The sequence below is a fragment of the Myotis nattereri genome, assembly GCF_964212035.1.
Source record: "Myotis nattereri genome assembly, chromosome: 3".
Lineage (NCBI taxonomy): Eukaryota > Metazoa > Chordata > Mammalia > Chiroptera > Vespertilionidae > Myotis > Myotis nattereri.
The window spans coordinates 201048126-201071998 of record NC_138077.1 but is presented as its reverse complement, the minus strand read 5'-3'; the positions used below and the strand labels follow the sequence as shown (position 1 = coordinate 201071998).

Here is a 23873-nt window from a genome sequence, read left to right as displayed (position 1 = left end):
TCCTGGCCAGGCTGAACTAATAAGGTTAAATTAGACAAGGATGGGGCAGTTATGAGAAAAAAACAAATATAACTATATTCTTTTCAGGGTACTGGGAAGAGAAAATGAATAGACTAAGAGAAAATTAAATAGGGACGTCTCAAGCATATTAAAAGGCTGAAGGCAGTTGAGATCACAGAAGTGCAATCTCAGAAGTGGCACATATCCACAGCAGCTACTAGCCAGACCTCTCATCTATTAAACAGCTATTTGAATGTAGGTCATAATCAGATTGGTACTTTCCATTACCAGCTAAGTGACAGTGAAAAAATCTAGTATTGTCAATTATTTCAAGTCTCCCTTACAAGGAAATCCTTGAGTTATGTAATTTTACTAAGATACCAACTAATACTAACAGGATGCTCAGGTTAACCGTATTTTCAGTTACAAATGTTAAAGCCAATCCTTGTTTTCTGACTTTACTGTCTAACCAGGCCAATGCCCACCATGTTCTGCACATACCTCCCGGTGGTCAGCGCACATCATAGTGACTGGTTATTCCACTGTACAGTCTATTTGCATACTAGGGTTTTTTATATATACTAGAGGCCCAGTGCATGAAATTCGTGCAAGAGTAGGCCTTCCTTCCCCTGGCTGCTGGCATGGGCTTCCCTCGCAGCCCCAGCTTCATCTGGAAGGTCGTCCGGAAGGATGTCCAGTCTAATTAGCATATTACCCATTTATTATTATATAGACTAGTGGCCTGGTGCATGCACATTAAAAGGGAATTAGAGGAAATATTTTAATATTGCTATTTGCCCTTTCTCTATAATAGAAGTGTCAGAGATGGAAAAAAATTAGTAAAATGTATATGAAAATCTCCCTCCTGTCAGAGTCTGGGGCGCACCATGGGACCCAGAGTCAAGTCCCCACCCACCCAAGTGCACCTCAAAATCCTGCAGGACCCAGACCAGGCTGGCCCCACCCTGTCAAGCCTTACAGGGCGGGGAGCTGGGCCTCAGGTCCCCTAGCCCAAGGGCATGACAACCATTTGTATATTAGCTCTTTATATAGGATGGCCAGTGCATGTCACGGCAGCTCCTGCATTGAGCATCTGCCCCCTGGTGGTCACTGCACATCATAGCTACCAGTCAGACAGACAGACACTTAGCCTTTTATATATATATAGATATGTATAATAAAGCGAGACTAAAATAGTAAAAACAAGAAATTTATTTACAAATATATATACACAATAGTTTAATTACTGTTTCTTATAAATTCCATTTCTATGTAACCAATTGATATTATACAAAACATTTACAAGTATATATACAAGACTCCCACCTGTACACAACTCTGGTCCATCTGTGCTACTATCTGCAAAATAAATCTAAGATGTTAACAATTACCACTAAGTTGCTCATAGGAATGAAATAATGCCATAGAAAACAAAAACTTGCAGTAAAGTGCATTTCAAGAAGCCTTAGCCATCAGTTCTCTTTTTAAATAGGTTTCCACAATTCATATGGACTTTTTTTCTGATTTATTTTTAGGGATCCTGAAGAGGTCTCTTCAGCGGATTTCTGTAAGAGAACAAATTTTCAAGTCAGCTTCCCAGACACATATATATTGTGCATACTTAAAATATTTGCTGTTCACAATACATTAAATAATTCCATTTAAAACTGAAATTTAAGAGACACCAACCAAATGCCAAGTGTGAACCTCATCTGTAACCTCACTCAAACTTAGGCCAAGAAACTGCCAAGTATAATCAAACATATGCAGGACATATTACAATTGTGAGGTGTTAAAAAGGAGAACAAGACCTAGCCGGTTTGGCTTAGTGTATAGAGCATCAGCCTGTAAACTGAAGGGTCCCGGGTTTGAGTCCAGTCAAGGGCACATGCCTGGGATGCAGGCTTGATCCCAAATGGGAGGCGTGCAGGAAGCAGCCAATCAATGAATGATTCTCTCATCATTGATGTTTCTATCTCCCTCTCCCTTCCTCTCTCAAAAAAAAAAAGGGGGGGGGGGGGATGGGACAAGCCCTGGCCAGTGTGGCTCAGTTGTGTGTCTTCCTATGCACCAAAGGAAGATGTGCAGGAGGCAGCCGACTGATTTCACTCTCCCATCTATGTTTCCCTCTTCTCCTCCCTCCTCTCCCCTCCCTTCAATCCCTCTCTGAAAAGCAATGGAAAAAATATCCTTAGGTGACCTGAGAATTACAACTGTGGGTGGGTGTGTGTGTAGATACTAAGTCTATAAAGTGACTTTAGTAGGCCCCCAATTGTCACAGCAGACAAAACAATGAGTCTTCCAATAAAAATAAAAGCCCACATAACAGATGTATGTTCCAAGTCCAATTTTTGAGTAGTCAGTGGTTAGATACTTACATTAGAGCTAATGCTTTTTTGCTGGGAAGACTTTTCATTGGCATTTTTAGTTCCATCTTCTGTTAGCTTTCCGGATAGCTAGACAGGAAGAGAAAATATATATTCTTAAAACCGTATTTTTGGTTTAGAGTACTGTATACAAAGCAGCCCAACTGCATATAAATTTAGCTGTAGAGACACAGCAAATCAAGTTGGATCTAACCACACAGCTAGTAGTATAAACACTGGAATGTTTTTCCCGTTAACAAAATTGATACAATAAATGGATCTGATGAAGACAGGCTTCCCCATAAAGCTGTATTGTGTTCCCAAATACAAGTTAACTCTGAAAGTCAAGCCATACCAGAAAATACCTAGTTACAAAGAACTAAGCTGCGATTTTAAACCAGTGTACTTCAAGAATTTCTATAATATGCAATACCTGACTATTTAGTCAGGGGCACTGATATCTTTTCCCTTTTATTTGGCAACTGCCAACACAATAGCCATCTGGTGTGAATGTATCAAAATTATACCTTTTAAATCATATCAGCAAAAAAATATATTTTTTGGTGTGCCACAGAATTTTATTAATTATAATTTATGTGTGCCATGAGATGAAAGAGGTTGAAAATCGCTGAACTAAGGCATTAGCCCAGTTGTCGAAAAAGCAACTAGTCGTCTGAAAAAGCAACTCAACTAAGATTTTGTCTACTACTAATAAAGCATACCCACGACTGGGTCGGAATGATAGTATTATCTAAGTAACATCTTTCCTGTTTACATAGACTATCAATTCTTAACTACCTTAAACTTCAAAGCTATGGTTTTATGCTCTGGGTTTCAACATAACTTAAAGAACAAAGTGCAGTTTGCCAATGCACATCCTGCACATTTCTGTAGAATTATAAACTTATCTGCAAGTGAAGCAGGCCTCTTCTTCTGTAATCTCTCAAAACATCTGGAATATATTGCATATATTATGAAATGGACATCCTGATCACAGATGCCCCAACATTACAAAGTGCACTTTAGTTTAAAACTGTCTTCAGTATCTTATCCAAATAGTACCTATCCCAAATTCTAACATGCACATGGATCTACCAATAAAAACTAAGCTTTCAGTGTGTGAATATAAACTTCAAATTAGTTAAACCTCTGATGCTTATGCCCATGTATCAATTACCAACAGATTTTCTTCAGCAATGTCTGGAGACCACATTCATGATTTCTATAAGACAGAAATAAAGCAGGTAAACTATACTGTATGTTGAGTACAGAATTTCTGGGAACATTAGGCTGTAAATGAAAACTACAGATACTCTGTAAAGACGAGTTAGAAAAATTTGGTAACTACATAGAAATCACCAAAGTACCAGCTACAATCATGAAAGCAATTAATTCTGTGTCAACTGAAAATAATGGTCAGTAATCTCCCACTTTTATGGAAGAGACTAAATCTAGTGATGTCAGATCTGCTATTTTTACTTTAACAAATTATATTTAGCTAGCCTTTCCAAGAAGGCTAAGATACACTGAATAAAAATTGCTAATCAGGTCTGGCAGCAGCTTTTTGAAAATTTTGTCTGGATAAACCTAGAATACTTACCTCAAACTTTGCACCATTATTTGATACAGCTGTTCCATGGTTTGTTTCTTTAGATACAGGAACAATTCTGAGACTAGGGGGCAATTCAAAGTTGGTTGTTCCTAAGGCTTTTGCTGCATTGGCTTTTGCTATTTCTAACAGCTCCATTCGGTCTACAAAAGAAACACCAAGATATTCCTTAATCTTACAGTATTCCCCAAGAGAACTCAGAATCACAAAATAAGGGTGCATTTTATTTATAATAGCAAGACAAACATTTATGTAAAATATACCCTTATTCATGAAACACTTTTCTACCTCTTTTGCTGAGTAAAATAAGCATCCCTAAATAATTTCAAGTTTTCAGTTTTCCTTATAAAAGTCCTAGCCTTCACATTGTTTTTGCTTTCTCTTCAAATACGTATTCTGAACATCGTACTTAAAAAAATTTTTCATACAGTATACTTCTCAACTAATGAACCATCATTGACAAATTACTAAATCCATTTTCAGACTTAAAAGTGTGTGTGTTTTTTAAAAACCTATCCTCTTTTCTGTTCCATGCGCCTGTCCTGGAAGTCATTTGTTTCGAAATACTGGAACAAAATCCTTTCGTGTGTTTTTCGGTAATATAGTATTAACTTTTGAAAAAAGGAATGTTTTGATCCTGTCCTTCACGTTCTACAATGAACTTAGCAGAGACTTAGGGCGGGCAACCGAAGTCACAAACATTTACAAGACTCCTAAGTGCCGGCCCCCAGCAGAGGAGGTCACCTACCTCCTTGTGGCCAGAGCCACTTACCGCCACGCTTAATCCCAGGGGAAGAAATGTGTCCAGTTAAGAAACTGGGTGTCACCTGCAGTGTAATTTAACTGGTAGCCTGATAATGCCTTCCTCCTAACAGAACTATTGAGACGTCAGGCACCAAAGAAAACCACACCGCAGCTTCTCATGCCGGCGCCCGCGTGAAGGAGCCCGGGGAGCCGTCAGCTGCGCTCGCTCACCTTTCTCACTCAGGCGGAAAGGCGTGGGGGACCGCGCCCGCGACCTGGACCTGGACCGCGACCTGGATCTTCCCCGCCAACTCCCGTGCTCCTCCGGGTACACCGTGCGGCCGAAGCCGTAGGAGCGTCGCCCCCGCGTGACCGCGTAGGCCCTTCGGTAATACGACCGTCCCCGAGAGCGGGACCGGCTGCGCGATCGGTCTGGCGACGGAGACCGGTACCGCCTGGAGGAGCCGTAGTGCCTCTCCCGGTACCGGCGGCTGCGGGAGCGCGACCGGCTCCGCGAGTAAGACCGCGAGTAGCGCCTGTACTTCCGCTGGTGGCGCCTTCGGGACCGAGACCGGGACCTGCTCCTGCGCCGGGGCCGGCTCCCGCTGCTGCTGGACCACCGACTGGAGCCGCTGGAACGGGACCGCGAGCTTCTGGAAGAGCGGCTCCGGGTCGCCGAGGACAGCCGGCTGGACCCGCCCGAGGCCGCCGGGGACTGCAGGGGAGAGCCCGGCCACATGTCGTTCACGTAGTTTGACATCTGGACCTGCGGTAGGGAGCTTCCTGGTCTCTGAGGAGCCTTCCCGGAGACTCGGTTCCTAGAACGGAGGGGGGAGGGGAGGAGTGACGTCCCGGAAGTACGGCCCGCGGTGGTTGGGGGAGGGGGACCGCGGGCCTCGACAAAGCAATCGAGACTCGCCAACTCCGGTGCAATCGACGCCAGACACCGGCCTTCCCGCCCGGCCAGCGGCCCCCTTTGTGCACCAGGCCGGGCCCCGCACTTTCCCCGCCACCCACGCCGAGGTCCCCGCGGGTCCGCCCGCGCCACCAAAAAACTTACCACAGGCCGCCGACCTTCACGCAGGACGAAGAGAAAGGCCCAACGGACGCCTCCCTTCCTCAGTCAGGGACGAAGAGGGGATTTATTTTTAACAGCCGCTCTGACCGCGAACAACAGACCCACACCTCCGACCTCCGGACGCGAACTGAGCTGCGCGGCAGCTGACGCGTCGAAAATACTAGAAGCTGACGTGTGGCGCATGCGCAGAAACGTTGGCGCGATGGGCGTGGCCTCCTTTTCGCCCAACCGCCGCCCTTCCTTCCTTACCCCGCCCGCCCCGCCCTCCCTGCCTCCCGCCTGGCGCCGAGGCCTCCAGGATGCGCACGCGCGACCGAGCAGGGGGGGGGCTGGGAGGCGGGGCTGCTCCATCCGGGGATTGGAGGCCTGCGGTGGTTTTGTTTTTCTGGTTGAGACTGTGAGGCGGGGCGTGACCCCGGCCTCCTGGCCTCTGCCCGCCGATGGTGGCGGGGTCGTTGCCTCCGCCCTCTGGGGAGCTGCGGCCTGGCTGTGCCTCCCTGGACCTTCCTCCTGACCGGCGACGGGAGGGCGACCGCGTCGGGGACTCACAGGTTCCCTAAACAGTCAGCGCTAACGTGATTTTGCTAGAAGATGTAAGAAAGGTGGAGACGGACGCACAGACACCATGGCTGACCTTTAACAAGGAGGTCAGAGTGCGGTCTGGGATGTCACCCCAAGGGCACTGTGCTTGGTGTGGGGGGTTAACCAACCATGACTATTTCCTATCCAAGGATTTATAAATAGGATACGTTCCAAACATCCTTTTCCTTAATGAAGCATGACGCTTGTCTTGAAATAGCTTTTCATTGAGAACCAGTCACAACTGTAGGGAGAGTTAGTTGTTCTGTGAGCTTTGCAAGTCAAGGGTGGCAGTTTTACAAAAGCCAGTTTCTTTGGAGGGAGATAGAAGCTCACTTCTCTCTTGTGCACATTCACCCCCCCACACACACCCCCCACACCCCATCCCCAAGCTTGCGATGGAATCCGCACCCCTCCCCGTGAGGCCTCTTGCTTGGCACTGTGCACAGATTCACACCACGTCCCTGAGGGGGCGTCCTAAGTGCCGTCACAAGCACGGGACAGTGAAGACAGTGCCTACCCACCAGGGATGTCTGAGTTTCAGACTTGGCAAGTGTAAAAACGGTGTGTTAGGGGAAATAATGTGGAACTGTGTGTATAAGACAATGCAATGTTGAGCTCTTGGTTATGAATAAGAAGAGGGTGGTAGGAGTCTCTGTCGAGAGTTCATGATAACAGTCAAATATGTGCCTAAAAGAAGGTGACTAGAAAAATTCCGGGTGCTACCATTAAGAGTACTGAAGCCATAACAGTGTCACTTTCCAGCTGCCTCCCTAAAAGCAGCGGGAGTCTGCCAACCACAGTGGGGGGGGGGGGGTGCCCCTTGATCACTCGGCTGACCTGGGGAGCTGGCCCTCCTGGGCTCCTCGGGGCAGTAACAATCAAACAGACCGCTCTTGGCAGGCTACCACCCTCGGGCACTGGATAAACAGCAGACGGAAGCACTGGGAAGACTCTTCATTGGCATCTTTAGTTCCGTCTTCTGTTAGCTTTTCCAATAGCTAGACAGGAAGAGAAAAAATATATATTTACTAATTCTGGAGCGTCAGCCTAACAGACAGGCTTCCGGTTTCCCATACTGTTGAGGTGTTGGGACACACCATCCTGGGGGGTCTCAGGAAATTTGTTTCCTGGTGGCACCCTAAGAACTCCGCTTCCACTGATAGCACTTTCACCCCTTCCACCATGGGAGGACACAAGAAGGCTACCATCTGCCACCTGGAAGAAGGCCTTAACGAGAACCTGCCCACACTGGCACTCTGTTCTTGAACTTCGAGCCTTCAGAACTGTGAGCAGTGTGCCTGGCTGGCGAGGCTCGGTGGTTGAGTGTCAACCTATGAACCAGGAGGTCACGGTTTGATTACTGGTCAGGGCACGTACTTGGGTTGTGGGCTCAGTCCCCAGTGTGGGGCGTGCAGGAGGCAGCCAATCAATGATTCTCTCGTCATTGATGTTCCTATCTCTCTCTCCCTTTCCCTTCCTCTCTGAAATCAATAAAAATACATTTAAAAAGAAAAAGAACTGTGAGAAATAAATTTCTCTTGTGAGAAGCCACCCAGTCTGTGATATGTTGTCATAGCAGCTGCCTTTATTTCTCTTGAGGATGTTGTTGCTGAATAAAGAAGGATGTAAAACTGACAATTAGCTTGAAATTTGTTCATTTACATGTTATTTTCAGAAAAGAGGGAAACTAGAGTAAATGGTAACTTCTTTAAGGATCTCATATTAATTCTCTAGAAATGTTCACAGTTTGGAACTATGCTTGATTATCCATTCAGCAAGCATTTCCCTCAAAATCTCCTCCTCCTGCTCCTCCTCCTCCTCCTCCTTCTTCTTCTTCCTCCCAGGAAAATCACAACATGATTTCTACCTTGGAATAGATCATAGGCATCTGGATATTACACTGGCTTTAGAAGAGACAAATACTACTTTTAAAGAACTTGGTTTATGTAGTATCACATAAAATTAGCACCAGTAAAGAGAGGATTTTATGAAATTTGTAAAATGAAAAATTCAAACACATAAGTTTAAATTATATATATATGTATATATATATATATATGTATGTATATATATATATATATAAAATCTTTCTGGTAGGGTCTCTATTTTTTTATCAGGAAACTGTGCTCATAGAGACTGCCTTGTTACAACTACAGTCATGTGCTTCATGGAATCTAATGAGAATATACCATTACAGTCTCAAGATTTTTATACTTCCCTTTTTTTTTTTTTTAATATATTTTATTGAGTTTTTACAGAGAGGAAAGGCGAGAGATAGAGAGTTAGAAACATCGATGAGAGAGAAACATCGATCAGCTGCCTTCTGCACACTCCCCACTGGGGATGTGCCCGCAACCAAGGTACATGCCCTTGACCAGAATCGAACCTGCGACCCTTCAGTCCGCAGGCCGACGCTCTATCCACTGAGCCAAACTGGTTTTGGCTATACTTCCCTTTTTGAAGACCACTTGGCGCATTTGAAGAATTAACAGTTTTGCGAACAGTGCTTGTGATTCATTTTTCCATTGAGACCAAGGAACCACGCAGTCACTCACCTGCAGGACACACAGCCGGCCAGTGTGTGGCAGTGTTTAAATGCTCTTCTGAAAGTTGATGCCACAGCTCTGCATTGATTACAAATGCATCCCAGGGTTATATTTTTCTTTTGTTATTGCTCAGTTTGTCAAGGTTTGTTTGCCAAACAGAATATGAAAAATGAACATGAGATTTTCTTGCACAATTCTTGATATATGATCGAAATGTAAGCTCAATTGCTTAAGAAAATCATAAACATGACTTTTTAATTTTTTAAATATATTATTATTGATTTCAGAGAGAAGGGGAGAGGGAGAGAAGCACCAATGATGAGAATCATTGACCTGCTGCCTCCTGCACGCCCCCTATTGGGGATCAGGCTACCCTGACCAGAATGGAACCATGACTTCTGTCTGGTTCATAGGTCAACAACGCTCACCCACTGAGCCAGGCCGGCCGGTCATCATAAACACAACTTAGTCACTCAATATGGCTGTAAACAGGTTGTTACTGTGGAGTATCTTGGTATGGACAAAGTATTATTTTCACTGAAAATTCTGAAGACCAAGTTTCTTTTCCCCCCAATAATACTTAAAAACAAACAAACAACAACAACAAATACATGCACACACACACACATTTTTTGGTACAAGAGAAAAGTAAGGAGACATAATAACTAAATGTAACATGATATTCTGGATGGGATTTTGGAACAGAAAAAAGGACATCGAGTAAAAACTAAGGAAATCTGAGTAAACTATTGACTTTAGTTAATAACAATGTATCAATAGGGGAGACAAATGGTGAGAGAAAATAAATACAGTATCAATGTTAGTTCACTATTTGTAAGAAATGAACCACAAAAATGCAAAATGTTAATACTGTGGTAGGGAAGCTGTGGAGGGAGGTAATATGGGAACTTTCTGTACTATTGATTCATTTTTACTGCGGGGCTGGCACAGCCCTAGAAAATTTACCGCCGCACTCCAGACGGGTACAAAGGCTCAACAGCGGCCTCCCTCTGGAAGCCTCAGTGCAAAGACTTTCTTCTCGCGCCCACCGTTGAAAGGTGAACCCTAAGGACTACTTCCGACGACCAAGAGACCAGCGCCGGGCGGAGAGCCCCGCCTGGCCGCCGCCGGCGCCGAGCATGCGCAGAGACGTCGGCGTCGCGGGCGTGACTCCGACCCTAACCCCGCCCCCTCCTCCCGCCCCGCCCTCTGTCCCCGTCTCCGCATGCGCGTCCCAGACCGGGGTGGCGCTGCTCCATCCGGGTATTCGGCGGCCTGTGGTGGTTTTGTTTTTCTGGCTGAAACCCGGAGCGCGAGGCGGCCCCGTGTGGCACGACACCGGGCTCCGGACCGACGGCACGGGCGGGGCTGGACGTAAGTGCCAGGTGGGAGCGGGGGAGGAAGGCATCGCCGCGGCGGGATAGTGCTCGGACCCGGACTCGGTGCCCGGCGGATGCTGAGTCGTTGTCTCCCACTCTGGGAGCTACAGACGGGCTGTACCTGGCTGGACCTTCGGGGCTACCTTCTTCGGACCGGACCGGCGGCGGCGGGAGAGGGCAGCCGCGTCCGGATCCCGCCGGGCTGCCGGGCCGCGCCCTTCCCAGGACGCACAGGACCCCTGGAAAGCGCCTTGCCTCCCCTGCGGGAGAGCTGGAGAAACTGAGGCTCGGCGGGCTCACCCGGCGAGCCGGACCGGTCCCCAGACCGTCCCGGTCCACACCCCGCACCCGAACCCCCGCGTCTGTGGGCGGAGTTGGGCAGGAGAAGGGCTTCGAGGCGGGGTCGCCGGGAAGAACCGAAAGTAAACATACGAGGCGTGCTGTTCCTCCCGGGGAAGAGTAAAACGAGTGAATTTTCAAAATTAAAGGCTTATTAGCCCTGGTCATATCGCAGTTTTTAATATTTAATTTTAAGTGGGGGACGGTGCAGTTGGATTCATTGCTCTTTATTAGGACATCAGGTTTTTTAAAAATATATTTTATTGATTTTTTACAGAGAGGAAGGGAGAGGGATAGAGTTAGAAACATCGATCTGCTGCCTCCTGCACACCCCCCACTGGGGATGTGCCCGCAACCAAGGTACATGCCCTTGCCGGAATCGAACCCAGGACCCTTCAGTCGGCAGGCCGGCGCTCTATCCATTGAGCCAAACCGGCCAGGGCTCGGAGGAATGTTTTATGTAACCTGGTCAACTATGGTAATTTAGCAATGGATTTTTACGTCCGAATATTAATTTCAATGTTGTCCTTTCTTTTGGCTGGAAAATAGCTGTTAGAATCAGAGATGGAGATATCAAAATGAAATGGGTGTTCTTTTTGTAGAAATTACACCAAAAGCGAGGCTTGGAGAAGGAAAAAATAATGAAGTGATATGAGTAGAAGACCTGCAGTGCAGTGCTTAATTTCTTAATCTGAATGTGAAGAAACACATTTTAAATAAAATGTATAAATTCCTAAGAGAAATATTTTTCATCTGACTGCATGCTTTAACTCAAAGCCAAAGTTTATCATTTCTCTCTCCACTATGTTAGTGCTCCTGGACTGTACATATCAAAATCATGTGATAACTTAGGTTAGAATTAAAATTAATAATTATTATAAAAATTTTAAATACTTGGCTATCTACCTTTGTTCAGATTACTTAAATATACCAAAAAGATTTTTTATTGAGATATAATTGAAGTGTAACATTAATTAATGGTATACAACATAATGGTTGGGTATGCTTATATATTGCAAAATGAACACCACAATAAGTCTAATTAACATCCATCACCACATAGTTACAAAATTTTTCTTGTGATGAGAACTTTCAAAATCTCTCTTAGCAACTTTCAAATAATACAATACAGTATTATTCACTGTATATTATATCCCTCCCCAGGACTTACTTATTTTATAAATGCAAGCCAAAGCCATCTTTTAAATTAAGAAAATACTAAATAGAAAAAAAGGGAAAATAAACGAATCCAAATTTTATTTTCCAAAGTTATAATGTGGAAGTTTATCAAAAGTTAAATTGAATGTTCTGAAGAAGTGTATGTAGCCAAACTACAGTACAGTTGAACTTTGCATAACATGGTTTGAACTGTGCAGGTCCACCTGTAGGCGGATTTTTTTCAATAAATATGCAGACCTCGGCATCCTGGGGTTTCCCATCCCAAGAATCCACAGATGTAGAGGACCTACTGTATGCATTGTTCTACACTATCTATAATAATAAAAGCGCAGTATGCTGATTAGACCGGATGTCCTTCTGGATGTCCTTACCCATAAAGCCCAGGCTGTGAGGGAAGCCCAGGTCCTGGGTGCCGGCAGCCGGGGGGGAGGAAGGCCTACTCTTGCACGAATTTCAAGCATCAGGCCTCTAGTTTTATATAAGGGACTTGAGCATCCTTGGTTTTGAGATCTTTGGAGATCCTGGAACCAATCTCGACACCACCACCACCCCCCCCCACCCCCCCACCCCCACCCCCCGTTACTGAGGGACTGTAGTTAAGTTTTTGAGGAGTCCAAAAGTTATCCTCAGATTTTTCACTGCGTGAGTGTTGGGTTCCCCTAAACCCTCTTGTGTTCAAGGATCAACTATATTTGTAACTTCACTTTTATTAAGTTATTTCTGAGCTATTAATTATTTTCTAAGAACATAAGTCAGGTTTGAAACGAGTAAATAGAAGCGCTTTATTTAATTGTTTGTCTTTGTTTTTTTTAAGTGACCTGAAAAAATGTCTGGATTTCTAGAAGGCTTGAGATGCTCAGAATGCATTGATTGGGGGGAAAAACGCAATACTATTGCTTCCATTGCTGCTGGTGTTCTAGTAAGTGTCACTGATAATTTGGGTCGTCACTATTTTGGTGTGTTTGTTTTTATGTTTTAAATTCTGTATGCTGTTTTAAATTAATGTTTTTCATTATATATTTGCCCTTGATAATATCCAGAACCAGATTAAAGTAAAATAAATTATCTTGTGGTGTTAAATTGACTTTAGCATCCTACCTGAAACCATCTGCAGACTGCACTGTAATTAATCAAAAGGAAAAGCAAAACTGCAGCCATTACTTATTCACAGTGTCAAGAGAATAGCTAAAATTGTATCAACAATAATTATTCTCCATATTACTTTGAAGTTTTGTTTTATTTTTCAATACGTATATCTTTCTGGAGGCTTATATCAGCAGCAGGCCATTCCTTTTGTCAGTTGGAATCTGAATCATTTTACTTCTTTCTCCTCCTTGAGATATTGTAACTGATTTCTAGTTCACAAAGTAAGATTATAGGCTTTATTATGAAAATATAAATATTGACTAAAGTAGACGTAGAAAAGAAGTTTATGTTAATATTCATTGCTGTCAGATTTAAGGGTATCTAATATTTAATTAGATATTAAACCATGTGCCAGTACATGTAAGAAATTGCTGGAACATTTAAGAAAAATTGGAAATTCATTGAAGGGATTCCTTCACTTTAATACCTTGCTTTCTTTTGTGCCAGTTATATATGAAATTTCTCCTTGATAATCACCTTTTTTGTTTGTTTTAGTTTTTTACAGGCTGGTGGATTATCATAGATGCAGCTGTCATTTACCCCACTATGGAAGAGTTCAACCATTCATACCATGCCTGTGGCGTTATAGCAACCATCGCCTTCCTAATGTAAGTGTCATTGTCAGTGACACTAATTACATAGGTTGTCACAAAATAAAAATGTTTTACACATAGTTGAGTAGATTTAACTTTTTGAAATGTTGTGAAATTAACAGGTTGGGCATCATTTAAAAGTCAAACAATAGAGGGCTTATAAAGAAAAGCCACAATGCTCTTTTCTATTCTTCCTTTTACCTCTCCTCCTCCACTTCTATCTCCCAGCTTCTCTCAGCTGTCCTATTTCTATTCTATCAATGTGTGTAACATTACTTTTAGGTCAGAAACCATGTAGTACTTTGTCTAAGGGTTTGTTTATTCATCTACCAAATATTTATTAAGGTTTTATAGTCCCAGACTCTGCTGTGGAAACAGGAAATAGAGTAGTGAATAAATCAGGAAAATCCTTGCCTTTTTGGAATTCATCCTCTAATGAATGAGGCAGATAGTAACAAAAGAGGAATAAATTAAATACATAGCATGTTAGATGACGGTAAGCACTAGCGAGAAAAAGCAGAGAAGGGAGATATGAAATGTCAGCAGAGCGTGTAGAGATTTCATACCAAGTCAAGGAATGCCTCACTAAGAAGGTGGTTTTTGAGCAAAGACTTGTAGAAATGAAGGAACTTATCATGGGGATATACTATAAGAGAGGATCATTTCAGACAGCAGCAAGTACCAGGACTCTATGGCATGGAGATCAGTAAGATTGGAGTGAAGGGCTAAGGTTATAAAAGCTAAAGAAGACTGAAGACTGTTCCAGACTGAGGAGACTAGAGAGACATTAGAATAAAATATGCCTCATGATTCTGGACAGGATTCTTTCGCTATTAAGAGCATTATTGGGGGGGGGGGGGGGGGCGGAGAGCATTATTGGGACAGTTGGGAAACTTGAATGAGATCTGAAGATTAAATGGTAATGAATCATTGCTCATTTCCTGCTTTTGATGGTTGTATTGTGGTTCTTTAGAACTGTCTTGTTTGTGGGAAATACGTATAATTGTATGCCTTGTTTGTAGGAAGTACAGTTCCTGGGATTGTGGGTCATCACGTTGACAACTTTAAAATATTCAGGGTCAAAAATTTAAAGTACTTGTAACTTTTCTGTAAGTTTGAGATTACATATAAAACTAGTAATATCAGAGAACAAATAGAGATTGTTTAAGAATGTGCTGAATAGTTAAGACTGACAAGATGGGGTCATGGCTATCTAATAGAAAATTGTGAATTTTATTCAAATGGCTCAGCAAAGAAAAACAAGAGCTAAGAACCACTAACACAGGAACATCTACATTTTTAAAAATATGAAGCTTGTTTTAAAATATATCTATTTTCCTGGCCTGTGTGGCTCAGTGGTTGAGCATCGACCTGTGAACCAGGAGGTCCCAGTTTGATTCCTGGTCAGGGCACATGCCTGGCTTGCTGACTTGATCCCCAGTAGGGGGCGTGCAGGAGGCAGCCGATCAATAATTCTCTCTCATCATTGATGTTTCTATTTCTCTCTCCCTCTTCCTTCCTCTCTGAAATCAATAAAAATATATTAAAAAATAAAATATATCTATTTTATGTACTAAGTAATTTAGTTAATGTCATTGAAAATAATTATGAGTATTTTGATCATTCTGAAACTTAGATTTGAGTCCTTCTCAGTGGTTAGAGTGTCAGCGCAAGGACTGGAGGGTTCCTGGTTCGATTCCTATGAAGGGCATATACCTCGATTGCAGGCTCGATCCCCGGCCCTGGTCAGGGCCCTTGTGGGAGGCAACCAATCGATATGTCTCTCTCACATCAATGTTTCTCTGCCTCTGTCTCTCTCCCTTCCACTCTCTCTCAAAATCAATGGAAAAGTATCCTCCAGTGAGGATTAACAAAAACAAACTAAAATTTAGATTTGAATGAGTAAATTAAGACTATATTATTGAGAAAAAAATTAGGGTTCAAATATTCAATACATTTATTGAGCACCTACCATGTGTTAAGCCCTGTGCTAGACACTGAAAATAAAAATGGGAAACAAGGTAGACAGAGCTCCTGCCTTCATGAAGCTTATATTCTAGTGGTTTATGTGTGTGTGCTAAATGTATATAATGTTTAACTTTTTAACTTGATATATTGTGAACATTTTCCCATGACATTTAAACATTTTTTAAAGGATACTTCTAACGAAGGCAAGGCTATCTCAGTCTAGAGTGGTACTCTGTGAAAGTCAGTGAGACTTTTTATGTTTGGAAAAATCTATCAGGAAGTGAAAAAAAGATTTTACCCCTTGATTCTCTTTGTGTTGAGTATGTCTGATATGTACAAATGGAAAACTAGATGGGACCAAGCTAAAGATTATTCTAGTCTTAGTAAGATAAACATTTTTTATTGAGGTATAATTGACTATTTTGAGAATTTCACTCTTTCATTTTAAAAAGCATCAGAATCATCTAAAGGACCTGTTAAAACTCAGATTGCTAAGCTGCATACCCAGAGTTTTGCTTCATACGTTTAGATGGGGCTGGGAATTTTTTTCTAATGTGTTCCCAGGTGATGGCTGATTCTGCCAGTCTTGTGACTATAACTGCTGCTTTAGAGCATATCTGGTTGAAGGGACTTGCTTAAGATCATATGAACCCATTACTCTAGACCAGCCATGGGCAAACTACGGCCCGCAGACCAGATGCGGCCCATTTGAAATGAATAAAACTATTGAAAAAAAAGACTGTACCCTTTTATGTAATGATGTTTACTTTGAATTTATATTAGTTCACACAAACACTCCATCCATGCTTTTGTTCCGGCCCTCCGGTCCAGTTTAAGAACCCATTGTGGCCCTCAAGTCAAAAAGTTTGCCCACCCCTGCTCTAGACTCATGAGGCCTAAGCTTAAATTTGAGGAACTCTAGCTTATTGTATCTGATAATCTGATGTCATGGATAGTCTCCTCTTGGCATCGGAAACCCTGATTTCTTGGTTTTATTTATACAGGATTAATGCAGTATCGAATGGACAAGTCCGAGGAGATAGTTACAGTGAAGGTTGCCTGGGTCAAACAGGTAAATAGGTACAAATAATGTCTTACTATGCATCCTTAAAATGAGAATATATATGGAGAACATATATAACTCCTTCAGATCAGGAATAGAATGAAGGTGTATCTAGAGCAGAAGTTACAGGTTCCAAGGCATAAGGTAAAGTTGCATTTGGTTAGATTTGGCTTTAAAGTACAGAATATGCAGTTTTGAATATATAACCCTGTGCAATAATGTAGATATAAATGTACACAATAAAGAACAGTATATAACGAATGTGTATGCAAAATAGAACTTACCTTACTTTCTAGCTATCCCATATAAATTTTCTTCTCTTTTTTGCCAACCTTATTTGATTGAACTAGCATTTTGAAATAGTTTAGAATAATAGGTTTTAGTGTCTGTTTTAAAATACACAACATAAAATTTGCCATCTTAACCATTTCTAAATGTAGTTAGTAGTGTTAGTATATTCACATTGTTGTGCAGCCAACCTCCAGAACTTCTTTTTATCTTGCATACTGAATATAATAATAGAATTTTAGTGTGTGGGTTCATCCAGGCCCTTCCTCCTCAGCTGAGGAAATCATATCCCCTAGACTCCATTGCCATGCATCCGAGGTAAGCAGGATAAGGACATGTGTGGCAGTTTCTAGAGTCCAGTTTGCTCAAAGAATTGAGGGGACAAATACTTATTAAGCAATGTAAATGGTAAACTTAGTGTATTACATCCATACAGAAATAAACTTGGATGTAGGCAAATTGCAAGGTTTTTTGTTGTTTGTATAATGACACTAGAGGCCTGATGCACGAAATCATGCAAGGGCTTTAGCCCCAGCCCCTGCCTGTTGTGGCTTTATCCAGGAGGAAGGACATCTGGTCTAATTAGCATATTGTGCTTTTATTATTATAGATAGGAGAAACCACTGGTCAGCTATGATCTCTCTTTGGTTCGTTCACTGTCTTCCTAGATGAACTTAAGTAGAAGAGATCCAGAAACATGTACCTACCATAACTTTATAAACTAAAGGAATTGGTGAATGTTAGTAGTTAGTGTTGATAATAATCTTCTATATACACTAGAGGCCAGTTGCATGAAGATTCGCACAATAGGCCTGCCTTCCCCTGGCTGCTGGCACTGGTTTTCCTCCGGCACCCGGGACCCAGGCCTTTGGTCCAGCCGCAGCAGAGAAGCCAAGCCTCGAGCTGCTCTGGCCACAGCAGCGAGGCTTGGCTTCTCCACTCCGGCCGCAGCAGCGAGGCTTCAGTCGTCTTCAGTTTTTGCTCTGTGCCTGCATATGCAAATTAACCACCATCTTTGTTGGGTTAATTTGCATACTCATCCTGATTGGCTGGTGGGTGTAGCAGAGTGACACCAATTTGCATGTTTCTCTTTTATTAGTGTAGATAAAAGGCTAATATGCAAAGTGTCCCCCTGGGAGTTCAACCAGGAGACCGGGAGTTCAATTGCTCACTATGACGTGCACTGACCACCAGGGGGTGGCGCAGAACGAAGGAAGGCCCCAGCTGGCAGCTGGAAGGTCCTGATCGCCGGCCAGGCCTAGGGACCCTACCCGTGCACGAATTTTGTGCACCAGGCCTCTAGGAAGACAATAATAGCTAGAACTAAGACTAGAAGAATATGGTCATTGCATCTTTAAATAAAATTTGTTAGCTAGCATAGCTTTGGGGGGGTTCAGAGACAGTTGTATTTGTTTTGTGTGTGTGTTTTAATATCATATCTATGAGTAACAGCTTATTTCATAACTATTATTTTATGTTTGTATATTAAATAAGAAATATATATATAGCATTCTATTTGCCGTGCTAATTAAATAAGCTCAGCTTGGAGTTCATTTTAGGCAGTGTAATGATTTTATAGCAGATCTTCATAAATATTATTTAAATGTGATTTAAGTCTTCCTCTATTAACATAATTTTAATGCAGCTTTTCTAAGTGCCAGCCACAATAAATATGTATTTATTTTGCTGCCAAACTTACCTGAAAGTGAAATACGATAGTGTTTAGATTCAGATATCACTGAATATGAATCTTTTGTAAGTATACCTATGTTTTTGTTTGAAAGTTCTCTTGGAGGACTTTAAATTTTGCAGCACAATTTCTAAAAATATATGAAAAATGAGTCTAAATACGGTGAAACATATTTTGTAAGATTTTTATTGGACAGTTGAGGACAGTTTTTCTTAGTGTAGATATTTAGGGAAAATAAATATAGGCACTTAAAATACACATATCAGCCAACAAGAAAAAGGCCCACATCTTCACTGTTGAAAGATACTCAACACATCTGGTCTTTTTATTTTAGACTTTAATGATAACTACACATTTTTTCTGTTTGAGTTTTTGAAAAGTTAATTGAATTGACTGCTGCCATATGAAAAACAATTCTGGTAAAATATTAATTCTTTTAAGGTGCTCGCATTTGGCTGTTCATTGGTTTCATGTTGGCCTTTGGCTCTCTGATTGCGTCTATGTGGATTCTCTTTGGTGGTTATGTTGCTAAAGGTAAGAGAGAGCACAGCTTATATTTTACTTCAATGGAATACTGAAATTGAGCATTAAAGTTGGTTATTTTTTTCATTAAGCTAGGCCAGCTACTAGCAATACATTTATGCCTAGGAACTCCCCTCTCCCTATCAGTATTTTGTTTTGTTTGGATGTTTTTAGTATCTTGGAAGGAATAGGACATAGCTTCCTATTCTTTGGCTTCCCAAAACCTCAAAAGCAGAATATATATGTTCTCCAGCGACTTGGCAGGTTTTGATTTGCTGAATAATATCCATGCAAAACTCTAATATCCTAGAATTAGAATTTATTGAGCTAATAAATTTCTGATAATGACATCATTTCCTTTTAGATAGCAAAGTAAATTAACATTTCATGTGCATCTGTTACATGAGGCCAGTTTAAGGCAAGCTCAGATAAAGGCCTGCTCTTAGATTCTTGGCTGCAATTTCGCCTGAGGGATATCAGAAAAATATGCAAAACCACTTAATGTTCCAAGTAAAATTGACTATGTTTATCATAGTAAAAATACAATATTAATGATTTGTAGAAACTGGACTAGCAGAGATATAATCTAACCCTTCTTTGAACAAAACGTGATTCTTAAACTAAAATCATGAGTTTCCTGAATTTTTATTAAAATCTTTTTAAGTCATACAGATAAGAATGATAGGCATTTTAAAATATTTATATCTTTATTTTGTTTATATGTTTATTATTTTACATGTTGCCAAAAATGTAAAAAAAGAAAAAAATAGAAAAAGAAACTATAATAATCTTACTGCTCTTAAATATTTTGGTACATTTTCTTTGTTCTCTTCTGTTTTTTATGTAGTTATAATTATAGTATAAATAAACTTTTGAAGCCTGCTTTTGCATGTTACATAAAATGGTTCTCTTGCTGCTACAAAATCTTTGTCACCATCATATTAGAAAGAAAAAAAATTACTTTTTTTTATTTGAATTGCATAATACTTGTTCATTGTAGAAAACTGAGACTATGAAAGAGCTCAAAGAAGATTTGAAAATTACTGATAATTCTTCTTTCCCAGATACATCTATTAATACAGAGTTCCTTTATATAGGAATGTGTTTATATCATAGAATTTTAAGATTTCTTTCCAAAAGGTTTTTGGAGCCAGGTTATGCTTTGAGAATCATTAGTAGCAGATCTATAGTTTTATAAAGTTGCCTTTCTACAGGATCTTCATGAGCCATTCTATTTTTTATTTTATTTTATTGACTTCAGAGAGAAAGGGAAAGGGAGAGAGAAATAGCAACATCAGTGATGAGAGAGAATCATTGATCGGCCGCCTTCTGCCTGCCCCTACTGGGGATTGAGCCCACAACCCAGGCATATGCCCTGACCAGTTATCAAAGTGGTGACCTCTTAGTTCCTGGGTCAACACTCAACCACTGAGCCACGCCAGTGGACGTTCCTCAGCACATTAAACAGTGTCAAACGTAGTATGTAATCAGTATTTGTTAAATGAATGAAGGGATCTGTCAACTACTAAACCAATACTAGACTCTGTCATGTATTATGTCATTTAATACTCAAACCAACCATAGTTATCATCATCAAAGTCAGTTATATTAGGAAAACTGATATGCATCAGATTATCAGAAACTAAAATGTTTTGAGATGATAAACCTCTAAAATGATTATTATTATTTTACATTAACATTAGTATATTATTATTATTTTTATAGAAAAAGCCGTAGTATACCCTGGAATTGCTGTATTTTTCCAAAATGCCTTCATCTTTTTTGGGTAAGTTTGTTTTGCATTTTTCATCCTATCTTTTCTTTTAAATGCTTTTTTAATAATAGTTTCTTTTATGTCATTTACATATTTAGTTGCTTTATTTACCCCTGTTCAGTGCCCCTCCATGTTATTATCATCCTATATAATAAAAGGGTAATATGCAAATTGACCCTAAAGGCAGAACAACTGGGAACGACCAGTCACTATGACATGCACTGACCACCAGGGGGCAGACGATCAATGCAGGATCTGTCCCCTGGTGGTCAGTGTGCTACCACAGGGGGAGGTCTGCTCAGCCATAAGCCGGGGAACAGGCCTAAGCTGGCAGGTGGACATCCCCGAGGGTTCCTGGGCTGCCAGAGGGATGTCTAACTGCCAACTTGGGCCTGACCCCCCAGAGAGCGGGCCTAAGCCGGCAGGTGGACATCCCCCGAGGGGCCCCAGACTGCGAGAGAGTGCAGGCAAGGCTGAGGGGCCCCCCCCTCAGCTCAGGGCCCACCCCCCCGACACCCAAGTGCATGAATTTTCATGTACCAGGCCTCTAGTAAAATATAAAGAATGAGAAAGGTGTTTTTTTTTTTAAGAATAACTTATTGACTTTTAGAGAGAGGGGAAAAGAGAGAGAGAGAGAGAGAGAGAGAGAGAGAGAGAGAGAGACATCGATGCTCTTTCTACTGCCTTCTGCACACCCCCATCGGAGACCCTGTCTGCAATCTGAGCATGTGCCCTTGATCAAGAATTGAACCAGCAACCTCCTGGTGCAAGGAATAGCGCCCAACAATTGAGCCACACCGGCCAGGGCAAGAAAGATATTTTTAATACATGGGTTAGTTTACTGCCAACCTTTGGAATAAACATTGATTTTTAAAATTGCTACCACCATCCTGGCTGGGTAGCTCAGTTGATAGGAGCATCATCCTGATATGCCAAGGTTTTGGGTTTGATCCCTGCTCAGGGCACATACAAGAATTAACCAGTGAATGCATAAATAAGTGGTCCAACATATCAGTGTTTCTCTTTTTCCTTCTCTCTCTTCTTCTCCCTCCCCCATTCCTCTCTCTCTCTCAAATCAATAAATGAAAATAATTTTTTAAAAGAGTAGAGAAATATATTGAAGAGTGACCTGTTAAAGAAGAATCAAGAATCAGAATTTTTTTTTTTTTATGATTCTTTTTTTAAAATTGATTTTGAGAGAGAGAGAGAGAAACAGCGATGTGAGAGCGATATATTGACCAGCTGCCTCCTGCACACCCTCTACTGGGTATGAGGCCTGCAACTTGGGCACATGCCCTGATCGGCAATCGAACCAGCAACCTTTCAGTGCACAGGTTAACCTTCCAACCAACTGAGCCACACTGGTCAGGCTCTAAATCCTTTTCTAACATATTCAGACAGAATAAATTCTCTATGTTTCTGTGCTCCCTTAACATTTGTTATATATACCTCTTCCCTCCTCCCTGAATACTTACCACATTGGATCATCAAGAATGTGAGCAGCTTGCCCTGGCTGGTGTTGCTAAGTGGTTAGAGCATAGGCCTGTGCACTGAAGAGTCTGGTTTAATTTCCAGGGCACATACGTAGGTTGATTCTCTGCTCTGGTTGGGGCATGTTCGGGAGGCAACCAATCAATGTGTTTCTTTCACATCGATGTTTCTCTCCCCACCCCCTCCTTCCTTTCCACTCTCTAAAAAAATCCTCTGGTGAGGATTTTTTTAAAAAAGGAACAACTTGAGAGCAAGGACTATATCTTATTTATCTTTATAGCCCTAGCATTTAGCACCTAATACCTTGATACTCAAAAAAGGTTTGTTGATTCCTAGCCAGTTTGACTCAGTGGATAGAGGGGCAGCCTGTGGATGGAAGCTGTCCCGGGTTCGATTCCCGTCAAGGGCACATGCTCAGGTTGTGGGCTTGATCCCTAGTAGGGGGCGTGCAGGAGGCAGCCGATCAATGATTCTCATCATTGATGTTTCTATCTCTCTCTCCCTCTCCCTTCCTCTCTGAAATCAATAAAAATAAGTAAATAAATAAATAAGGTTTGTTGAATGAATTTGATAAAAGTCAGACATACAGTGGCTACATACTAAGCCTTGATTAACTTTTTAAGAGTGACATATGTCCCCAATACTCATAGTTAAGGATGCAGGGATGCTGGTGATAAATAGCACAGCTGAGCACAGTGAAGAATTTACTGCCTTAAGAGTGATCAGCTTCTGTTCTGACAAAGGGCATGGTTTTTTTTATACAGCTCATCAATTATTCTTGGGAGCTAGTTTCCCATGATTCTAAGTCTCACATATCTTTTCTTTTCCCAAACATAACTAGTCATGTGATGCTTCTTGTTTTATTCACAGAGGACTGGTTTTTAAGTTTGGCCGCACTGAAGACTTATGGCAGTGAAAACGTCTGATTTATTGCTCCTGTACAATAGCCCTGCATGGGTTTGTTCTGTTGTGTTTGTTTTTTATTTTTAATACTAACTCCCAATCTTTTGTAATGGCATTTTCTAAACTTATTTCTGAGTGTAGTCTCAGCTTACGTTTGTGTGATACTAAAATCATGAGAAATCGCTATTTAAACAATAACAACAAAAATCTATTGTGGTATGCATTTGATTAACATCAAATGTTAAGGAAAAGTATTCCACGTGAGTAAGTTTTGTTAAGTTTTATCATGGTATAATTGTAAAAATAAAAATAAATCAGAAAAGAAATTGTGGATACATCTTATCTATTTGTCATAGCCAAGATCCAAAATGCAATTGAAGTGCTCTTAAAATACGATGTGTTTATTTAAATGTGGGCTCTTCTGTGTCAAATATTAAGTGAAATATAAACATTTTCTTGTTTTTAAAAACTATTCGGTGGTCAGAATTCCTTCTCACTCTACTTTGTGTTGGGTTTATTCAGTTTTTTGTTTGTTTGTTTGTTTGTTTTTAAAATATATTTTATTGAGTTTTTACAGAGAGGAAAGGAGTGAGATAGAGAGTTAGAAACATCG

At 41.4% G+C, this 23873-nt stretch overlaps 2 protein-coding genes across 5 annotated transcripts; one reads left to right on the top strand and one right to left on the bottom strand.

Moving 5' to 3' along the window:
* Positions 1-1194: 1194 nt before the first annotated feature.
* RSRP1 (arginine and serine rich protein 1) lies at positions 1195-5973 on the bottom strand. 4 transcript variants are annotated; one of them, XR_013995698.1, is made up of 6 exons: positions 5780-5935; positions 4951-5537; positions 3967-4118; positions 3514-3588; positions 2379-2456; positions 1195-1565 (listed from the first exon to the last, which is right to left on the bottom strand). XR_013995698.1 is itself a non-coding variant. In XM_081086837.1 (5 exons), exons 2-5 carry the CDS (start codon positions 5477-5479, stop codon positions 1485-1487), a joined length of 840 nt encoding a protein of 279 aa, XP_080942963.1. In that variant the 5' UTR covers positions 5480-5537; positions 5780-5973; the 3' UTR covers positions 1195-1484. The 4 variants fall into 4 exon arrangements, 2 of the variants coding, with proteins under 2 accessions (XP_080942963.1, XP_080942964.1); XR_013995697.1 differs by lacking the exon at positions 3514-3588 and having other exon boundaries at positions 2379-3318; positions 5780-5959; XM_081086837.1 differs by lacking the exon at positions 3514-3588 and having other exon boundaries at positions 5780-5973.
* Positions 5974-10158: 4185 nt separating this feature from the next.
* On the top strand, positions 10159-23732 carry TMEM50A (transmembrane protein 50A). The gene is made up of 7 exons (XM_081086836.1): positions 10159-10299; positions 12637-12741; positions 13464-13576; positions 16534-16601; positions 19012-19104; positions 20818-20878; positions 23228-23732. Exons 2-7 carry the CDS (start codon positions 12649-12651, stop codon positions 23271-23273), a joined length of 474 nt encoding a protein of 157 aa, XP_080942962.1. The 5' UTR covers positions 10159-10299; positions 12637-12648; the 3' UTR covers positions 23274-23732.
* The last annotated feature ends 141 nt before the right edge of the window (positions 23733-23873 follow it).